At 31.1% G+C, this 10,197-nt stretch overlaps 2 protein-coding genes across 2 annotated transcripts; one reads left to right on the top strand and one right to left on the bottom strand.

The window, feature by feature from the left end:
* Positions 1–2,179: 2,179 nt before the first annotated feature.
* On the top strand, positions 2,180–7,003 carry LOC129911342 (uncharacterized). Its single transcript, XM_055989108.1, has 3 exons — positions 2,180–2,305; positions 2,361–2,937; positions 6,317–7,003. The coding sequence occupies exons 1-3, from the start codon at positions 2,300–2,302 to the stop codon at positions 6,898–6,900; spliced, it is 1,167 nt and encodes a 388-aa protein (XP_055845083.1). The 5' UTR covers positions 2,180–2,299; the 3' UTR covers positions 6,901–7,003.
* LOC129909596 (uncharacterized) lies at positions 6,974–9,296 on the bottom strand. The gene has a single exon (XM_055986670.1). The coding sequence runs from the start codon at positions 9,294–9,296 to the stop codon at positions 7,014–7,016; it is 2,283 nt and encodes a 760-aa protein (XP_055842645.1). The 3' UTR covers positions 6,974–7,013.
* Positions 9,297–10,197: the final 901 nt, after the last annotated feature.

The following is a 10,197-nucleotide window of genomic DNA, read 5'->3' on the forward strand; positions in this document are numbered from 1 at the left end:
TGTTTTTATTACGTATTTACCTAACAATTTTTTTTTGTTTTTGAAAAATGTTTGAAGATTTTTTTTTAGGTATATAATAATTTTTTTTACGTTCAAAAATTCTTTTTTTAAAAGAAGAAATCAAATGGCTTACATTGTTAATAGATTAATTTAAAGAGGTATTTTATATGTATGTACATATATATTTTTTTACAATTCTTACAAAATTTATTTCAGATTATTCTAATCAAGGGGCACGGTAGTGCCTAGCCAAGTTATCTAGCAACTTTGGCACTACACCCTAATTAACAGAAAAGAACTCAGGCCATTTTCAACCCCCCTCTAACTTCTATACCAAATATGCCAGAAATTTCGAACTCGCTTCATTTGTTGAACTAGTCAAAAACAAACTACTCATAAAATTTCAGCTACTTAGGATGAGTAGTTTCTGAGATATAGAGCTTCAAAAATCGCAAAAACCGTAACTCACTGACTCACTCACTCACTGACAGATCATCAAAATTATGAAGAACTTCCCGCTATCGTAGAAACTTGAAATTTTACACAGTGATGGGGCTTGTGGTGTATACAAAAAAAAAAAATCGAAAATTTGAGAATTTCAATTCAGGGGGTAACCGCCCATGTTGGCCAAATTTTATTAATTTCACTTCTGACTATCGTAGAATCTTGAAATTTGGTAGAATGATAGATCTGGTAGTTTATACAAAGTAAACAATCTAAAATCTGAGATTTTTGGCCAGGGGCGTGGCAGCCGCCTATTTCCGCTGAATTTTCATCAAATATAGAGATTTTAAATTCTACAGCAATACCTTGCAAAAAGTAGTCAAATCACAACAAAAACATTACTGTTAAAAAAAGAGTCAAGCTCTCTTATATTAAAATTATGCTGGCATAAAAAGGACTGAGATATAAAAGTGTACCAAGTTCTAAAGTTTGGTTTCAAATTGTTATCAATAACATTTTGATTGTTTACTTGGCAATTTTTGAAATAACTTTAAAAATCGATAATTAAAAGAAAAATTGTCAAGAGGACAATAAAAATTTATTGATACAAATTTGAAACCAAACTTTAGAACTTGGTACACTTTTATATCTCAATCCTTTTTATGCCAGCATAATTTTAATATAGGAGAGCCTGGCTCTTTTTTTTAAAAGTAATGTTTTTGTTGTGATCAATATTCACATAAAAAGATTTTATCATGAGAGCAGGTTTGTGTGCATTTTATTTATTATCTATATATCCTATCGATAATCAGATTCTTAGATGTTCAAAATAAAGAAACTCTGAAATCGCTAATGAATTTGAATAATCAAAATAACTAAACATTATCTAAAATTCTCTCAAATTCCGTTAAGTTATATTTTTGAAAATAGATGTACCTACATACATAGCTCCCCAATCTTTAACTATGTCTTTGGACTTTCAATCTTTCAAACCAATTAAATAATTTTGACTTCATATTTCATTCAATCCATTCAAAAGGCGTAGAACACTGTCCAGAGGTTAAGTATTGCCCTTTATAAGTCATTACTCATTCATTATACTCATTCTGAAATGCTCTGGACTGGAAAAAAATTAATACAATAAACCTTAAACCATCGATCCAATAACAACTAATTATTATCACTTCTATAATAAAGTCGAACCACCTCATCTTCAAAAACAACTACCGTTCAAACGCCAAAAAGAACTCTTCGATTTTTAGAATGTTTATTCATCTTGACATATAGATGGCGAAAATGAAAAAAGTTTTTACCTTGCAATACAAAAAATATTGAATAACATTCTTATCAATTTTAATTTAATTAATTTAAAGGTCTATTATTGTAAATTAAAAAAAAAACATGGAATAATAAATCTTCAAACTTTTTTGCTTTATACCTATTGGATATCATTAAAAAATAAAGTGAGTGCAAAATATTTTTTGACAACTTCAGCACGTGCCAACACCTACAAAATTGATAAGGTAAATTCCTTTTTAATGAATGATTATTAAATTAGTCATTCATTGCTCATATTTTTTGTTAAGTCATTAAGTTAAGTCATTAAGTCGATAATGTATGAAATGATACGTACATACAAAATATTGATATCGAATAATGTTTAATAAAGAATCATGTGCAATAAACATAAAGACTCTGTTTATTGTTATAGATCTTTAGATAACACCTTATAAAGATTTTTTGAAAAGTGTGCCTGAAAAAATGTCCCCTTGATTGACACTAAAATTTATCAAAGACAAAAATAATAATTTAATTGACATTTTATTTTATTTATTTATAATTTTTGTATATAAAAATGACGGTTAGTAAAATATTGTATAATCCACCTCTCCATTTAATTAAAGTTTTTCCTTTAGCAAATCAAGCTTCCATCATCTGATAAATCCTGTATTTTCTCATGTCGAACAAGTTTCATCATTATTTTGACATTCTTTATCACAATTAATGCTGTTGAAGAAACAGAAGAATTACAAAAAGAATGTGGTCAATATGGTTTCAATTGTGTGGATGAAAAGACTCTTGAATTTTGTCCAATTGTTGTTGATGGAGCAACTGATTTAGCACAATTATATGAATGTGATGAAAATTTCACTTGTGACGAGGACAATCCATCTTATTGTACACCAAAAGAACCACCAAATAAATTATTGCAGGATACCAATAAAAATGGGCATTTAGTTAATGGAGAGATTGGATTTGTTGACCTGGCAAAAGATGTCCATGATGAAGTGTATTATGGTGATAATGATTGGTATTATAGACAAGCTCGTGCTGCTGTTGCAAGTCATGAAGATCCTTGTGTTTGTGAAACAACAACTTTACCCACAGAAACAACAATAAGAACAACAGAAACGAATGAAGAATCTGATTTTACAACTGTTAATTATACGCCAGCATCGCCATTTGATTGCGATTCTTATGGGTTCTTTGCTGGTAAGTTTTTTAAAAGTGGATACCTGGTGCTTGAGTTCTTAAAAAAAAAATTGACCAAAAGTATTTTTAAGAAATTTAAGAATTCTTAAGCTCGCATATTGAATTTCATCAGCATGTCACGCTTTTGTACATGCGTTTCGGTTCTATTTTACCTGTTTTAGTGAAAATATTTTGCAACAAATCTTCTCGTCTTAGAGTAATCGTATTGGCTTGTCATTATTTATCGCCGTTGAACCGACTTTTAAATCACCAAAAAAAAAAAAAAACAAAACAAATCTCACCAAAATTGTTTGAATAGACGCTTTTTGATTTTTCATTTTGCCTGCAAAGGAAAGCAAAATTGCCAAGTTTAATTAGGGTAACATTTATTTTTTATTTAATACCTCAAAGTCAAGTACTATATTTTTTAAAATAAAAAATAATAAAACATGACACAACCCACACAAATAGAGGCTTAACAAAAACAATTTCGCTAACACGGTTTTTAAGCTATGGTATGCAACAGACGTTGGATTAAGACCTAAGAAATTCATCTTACGAACGGAATCCCATAAAATTTTATTGTAAAGGAGAGGTGAAATGCTCAATAACTTTTGTTGAAATTCCCTTACAAATGTTCGTTCTTGTTGATTCTCATGAATAAGTATGACGACAATATGACAAAGATTGTTTTTATGTCATTTTGAAAATTTAACACATTTTTGCTATGAACATTTTCAACAATAAAAAAGCAATATTATAAAGCGCATATAACAAACAATTTTTAGAAAAAAGAATTAATGTGGAGAAAAAAAATTAAAAAAAAAAAAAAAAACAAAGTTAAAAAAATTAAATTTTAAAATTTTTTTCAAAAACTTTTTTTTTGATTTTTTTTTTACATTTTACACTTCAAAATGATGTCTGTTAAAAAAACATGTCAATTTTTGAAACATGGTAACGCCGCGCCATATTTCCGTTCTCCGAATTTTTTGAGAAAAACTGAAAACGCAGTTTTGTTAGAATCAATAAGATTATTACGTACACCAATTTAATCAAAATCGTTAGAGCCGTTTTCGAAAAAATTGCAATACCTCGAATATGGGAGATATGTAGGTATGCGTTAAAAAGGAGATATTAAAAAAATATCTATACATGACGAAAACCACTTTTTTGATCTTCTCCGTCATCGTAATGTTGGTTTTGATTAAAACCTCGAATTTTTTGGGGTTGAAAAAAGCATGCGATCCTAGCTGTTACGCAGATGTACGAGAGAAATTAAGATATGTCGTTATATTTCACAAATTTTCTGAGCGATCGGTATTATCGGTAATGTTGTTCGGTATTCCACTATTCACGTGAATGAACTTGCTCCATACATTTTCAATCCGCATACAGAATGTTGCGGATCTGTCACTTTTGGTTGTAAAAATTAATTCACTATCATTAAAATTAAGTAAAATGTCACTTCTCATAAATTTTTAAGTATTTGTTAATATGTAATCGGTTGTTTTTATTTTTTCTATGCAAAGAAACACAAAACAAAAAAAAACTTTATTTCTTTCAATTTACGTCGTCGCAATTTTTTTTTAAGTTGACGTTCACGTGGACGTCAAACAAAGGTAAGATAATGCAGTTCACCCGATGGATAGCAGGATGGCAAGGTAGAGTTAAAGTGGAACGAGTATGTGAATCGAATCTGAGACACACGTGAATAGCAGAATAGGGCTGATAATAATCATATTCAACCCTATTGTGAGTTTCACGTGAAAAAGATTACACCCGGAAATCACTTTCCCTATTTTGAGTTCCAGGCGACAAGTTTTTTGCATCCCGAAAACTCCTCGTATTTTGTTAATATGCGATGTAAGCAACAACTCACTTAAATTTTGGTGAAGAACAAAAAACCAGTTTCAAAGTAATTTTTCACGAAAGCTGACAAAGAAAAATTAACAAGAAAGTAATACAGTAGCCCTTGGTACCTAAAAACTAAGTACTAGATCATTTTCGCAGTATTTTTTTCTATCAGGTATGAAAATAAAAAAGTTCCACCAACATCCGCCAAAATGGCGGAAAATGATTAGTTTTCTGCATGCTTTAGAGGGTTAAAAACTAGTAACTTCACCTATTTTCACTTGGGGTTTTTAATGGCTTCAAAATCAACACAGTCAACACAGGTGAACTGGTGTTATTGTTCAATCAGATATAAATTTGTTTTAATTATTTTGTTTGCTTCCTTACTGCGGGTCACTGTAGCGTATGTGTAACTTTATTTTTATTGAAATATCTTATTTAAGGTAGAAACTTAAGTCTTTCTTTGTTTTTGGCTATTATTGGTTAATAAAAATTGTAAGATATTGTAAGTCATTTTTGTATTTATTAATTACACTTTTTAAGAACCTTTTTCATTTAAAAATACCCAAAAATAATTTTAATAACCTTTATGGATCAAATACCCCTATATGCATCGTTTGCGAAAAAAATCAGAAATCAAGTAATCAAGTGAAAAATATTTTTTTTTTTAATTTCAAAAGTACAACCTTGTTTGACAATTTTTTTAATCGAAATCGTTAGAGTAGTTTTTGAGCAAAATAACAACAACGACAGAATTGTGAGATCCACTTTCATTCCTTATCATCTTAATGGCATGGCATGCCTGATCCTATAGTACCCTTGCATCTTTGTGTATCGCAAGTTCGCAAGTAAAAATAGTACAATTTGCCATACGAGTGTATCAATTTTAAATGGGATTATTATTCTTAAAATTGTTCCAATTGATAATTTACTATCAAAATTAAATTAATTTCCTTATCTTTATTGAAAAATTGATTTTTTTTTCCAAAAACTATAAATATTTTCAAATAAATCTTGTTTTATATCTATAGGAGTGCGATCATTTTTCACTCAATTTTTGTATTAGTTTAATTTTTTGGTGTAGAAATTTAGCAATGAATGAATTTTGAATTTAAAACTTAAGCTCATAACATTAAACAGCACCAAGTCACCCCGGATCAAAAGCTGATATTGAATTTTCAATTTTAATCTGATTTATTATTTGGAAAAAAAAGACCGACCTTTACCACATTCCTATACAAAATACTTTCTGAGAAAAGTTAGCCATCTTATCAGATATCAGTGAAACGTTTTTTTTCGAAAAGAATATCGCTATTGATTGATGATATGATAGCTTCTTATTATCTTAAAGAAATTGTTAATTAAAATTAGGTGATTTTTTTATTTTTATTTTTTCAACACTATCACGATTCAATTGAATCCCCTGCTGACTTTGCACTATATCTGTATCTAATAATAGTTTTTGTAAATTTAATTAAATTAAATAATTTTATTATCACTTAAAACACGTGTATAAGAATTTAATTAAAAAATTTTATATCATTCGCAGATCAAAAAAATTCAAGTCTTTTCTGGCATTGCGACGTACCAATAAATGGTCTTGGTTTTCTTCTACGCCACATGAAATGTGGTCGTGATAGATTTTTTGATGAAACACTTAAAAGTTGCGTTCTAGAAGGATCAATTCGGCAATTACGTAAATATGATTCGAAAAATGATGTTGAAAATGGCAAACGAAAAATCAAATACACAACCGATTGCAAAAATCGAAAACCGGGAAAATACGCTGACGAATTTGACTGTCATATCTATCATATTTGTTTGTCGAAACAGTTTTCGCCAGCAGTTCAAATGACATTTATGTGTCCTCGACAAACTGCTTATGATTGTATAAGTCGATCTTGTACGATTGCTGCTTTTAAACGATGCGAAGTGAAGAAACAGAAAGAAACGAATAATATCAATTGCACAACACCAATGCGATTTCGAAGTATTGACGATTGTCGAAAATATTTTGTGTGTTTCGTTGACAATGTTATCGAAATCAAGTGTCCGAAATTTTACAAGTTCGATGACGATTCTATGGAATGTTTGCCTGAAAAAGTAGCCAATTGCAAGGAGAACCCTGTATAATTTATTTTTATTATTTTATTAATTTATTTATTTGTTTAAATATTTTATTTGTTAATAAATAAAAAAGGTCAATTTTATCCTTAAAATAATTCGTAAAAAGAAACATTGTTTTCTTAATAGTTAATTGGGCGCCATAAGCAAGAGAATGCTGTTCCATGTGTGCAAGTATTGGTTGACAAACTGAAGATCTGGCCACGTGGACAACGTCGAAGAGACACCAAAAATTTCGTCCTTTCCAAATTCAAGGAACAATTGTAGAAAAGTGAACAATCCCGTTTATGTGCGTAGAGTCCTTCGCTAGGGCATTGGAAATTCTTTAAACCCCTTCGGAAATTTCGTGCTTCACAATTGGAATAGCTAGCTTTGTTGACACAATACTGTGTGTAGGGATTGAAGTTCTGACCTTCTGGGCAGGTCATTTTGAAAGCGACTAGAGCACCATCTCCATCATATTGGCACATGTGGAATTCACTGCATTTAGATTCTACTGGGAAGAATCCTTCCATTGAACATTCGAAGAATGAATCGGGAGGTGTAATTTTTTCAGTAGTGGCTTCAATTGGCAATTCAGTAGTTACTGAAGATGTTTCAGTAGATACTGAAGCTTCTGAAGAAGACGAAACAATTTCTGATTCTTCAGTGTAGGAAGATGAAACAGGTGGAATTGAAGAAGACTCTACTTCCAATGTTGATGAAGATGATTCCGCTTCAGTTGAAGAGGCTTGTTCTGTTGTTGAAGCAGGCTTATCAGTGGAAGCAGACGAAACTGGTTCAATTGTGGAAGATTCTGCTTCCAATGTTGATGAAGATAATTCTCCTTCGGTTGATGAGGCTTGTTCTGTTGTTGAAGCTGGTTTCTCAGTGGAAGAAGACGAAGATTCTGCTTCTAATGTTGATGAAGATAATTCTTTTTCAGTTGATGAGGCTTGTTGTGTTGTTGAAGCTGAATTCTCTGTGGAAGAAGAAGAAACTGGTTCAATTGTTGAAGATTCTGCTTCCAATGTTGATGAAGATAATTCTCCTTCGGTTGATGAGGCTTGTTCTGTTGTTGAAGCTGGCTTCTCGGTGGAAGAAGACGAAACTGGTTCAATTGTTGAAGATTCTGCTTCAGTTGAAGAGGCTTGTTCTGTTGTTGAAGCTAACTTCTCAGTGGAAGAAGACGAAACTGGTTCAATTGTGGAAGATTCTGCTTCTAATGTTGATGAAGATAATTCTCCTTCGGTTGATGAGGCTTGTTCTGTTGTTGAAGCTGGCTTATCGGTGGAAGAAGACGAAACTGGTTCAATTGTTGAAGATTCTGCTTCAGTTGAAGAGGCTTGTTCTGTTGTTGAAGCTGACTTCTCAGTGGAAGAAGACGAAACTGGTTCTATTGTTGAAGATTCTGCTTCTAATGTTGATGAAGATAATTCTCCTTCTGTAGAAATTTCTGAAGATACTGTTGTATCTTGTGCTTCAGTTGTTGAATCAATTTTAATAGTGGATTCTGTTGCAATGGAAGAAGAATCATCAGTCGACACTGTATTATCTTCAGTTGAAATGGGATTTTCTGTAGTAGAATCTTCAACAGCGATAGTAGTTTCTTGTTCAACAGAAGAACTAGATACATCTTCAAGAATAGTTGTCGAATCTGAAGATTCAATAACTTCAGTGGTAGAACTAATTTCTTCAGCATCAGTTGTTGAACTTTCTGGCTCAAAAGTTGAGTCTGAAACATCAACAGTTGAATTTTCTTGCTCAATAGTAGAATCAGTGATATCTTCAGTTGTGTAATCTCCTTCGGTTATATCTGAAACTCCTTCAGTTGATTCTGGAATGGATGTAGAAGCATCTGATACTTCAATAGTACTTGACTCTGCATCAGATGTAGTAAAATCTGAAGATGAAGAGCTAGATACTGATTGTTCTGTTGAAGAAACTGGTTTATCAGTTGTATTGGATTCTTCAGTTGATACTGGAACTTCTGTTGAAACAATTGGTTGTTCTTCAGTTGTGTTTGGTTCTTCCGTGCTAACAACAGGTGCTTCAGTTGAAACTACAGGAGTATCAGTACTGGCACTTTCGATTGGAACAGTTGTCAATTCTACACCTACACTTGGTAATGTTGGAATAGTTGGTTTTTCTTCTAACACAGTTGTAATTTCTACTTCATCATTATTTCCACCAGCACGTGATTTACCAATACATTTTTGTAATGAATTACTGAAAACTTGACCATTTTCACACTCAAAATATAAAACCGTTAATCGACCAGCAGAATTGCGAGAACATTCGAAAAATATTTTTGAATGAGTAAAAAGTCCAAATTTACCGGGTATCACACAAGGACCTTCATTTGATGGAATATCACGAGCAAAGGAAGATGTTGCCAAAAATGCAATCAATAGAAGACGTATCATTTTGAAGTATTTTTTTTTTTCGTTCGAATATTAAAGAACTTGCTAACCGACGACTCTAATCAAAGCAAGTCTATAACTAAATTTGAGCAATTTGAAAGACATTCTTTTATAGCAATTTTTTTGGCTACTGATCAGTTAAGACTGTTGAAATTTGGGGGTAATATGTTTGTATCTTAAAAATAGGTGGTCAAATCTTATCTTAATAACAAAAAAGAAAAAAAAAACTTTCCAATTATTAATTAATGAATTTTGTTCAATTAATAACAAAAGTGTTGAGCTTAAGTTTCGGGTGGTTTCATTCAGTTTTTTATGATTGACATCTTAAATTGATTAAATATTTTTTTCTACTGATAAAATTAATTCAATAGAACTGCACGTGAAGATAGAAAAGCCATTTCCTGTACTTACTGATTCTGCGCTGTTAAAATAGATTTTCGAGGTTCTGATTAGAAAATAATAATTTCACAATCTGTGAATGCACATTTGTTTGAAGAAAAAAAAAATCAACAAAGATTCAAGACGAAAAACAATATTTAATTAAACCGTGTTTAGTTAATTCACTATTTAGGGTCCTTCTTCTAAACTTTTGACTTTAAAAACTGTTTGAAAGTAGAATTTTCTAGAGAAGATAGGCGGGTTATGGTAGAACCCTATACTTTTAAATAAATTGGATTCTAGCAAACTAATAACTTAAACAGTTGATAACAGAAAAACCACAATGATCAGCAAAAAGCTGTACTTTTTTGTTGAGAACAGTTCAAAATACGTCATTTGAGTTTTGAGCTTCAATTTTATATAATGTATCATTCCTCCAAGAACCATACAACTTAATACATTGCTTCAAAGTTAAATTGAACGATTGAAACGCGTAGTGTCGCTATTTTTTCGCGTTGTGTCGCGT

This window comes from Episyrphus balteatus, chromosome 2 (genome assembly GCF_945859705.1).
Source record: "Episyrphus balteatus chromosome 2, idEpiBalt1.1, whole genome shotgun sequence".
Lineage (NCBI taxonomy): Eukaryota > Metazoa > Arthropoda > Insecta > Diptera > Syrphidae > Episyrphus > Episyrphus balteatus.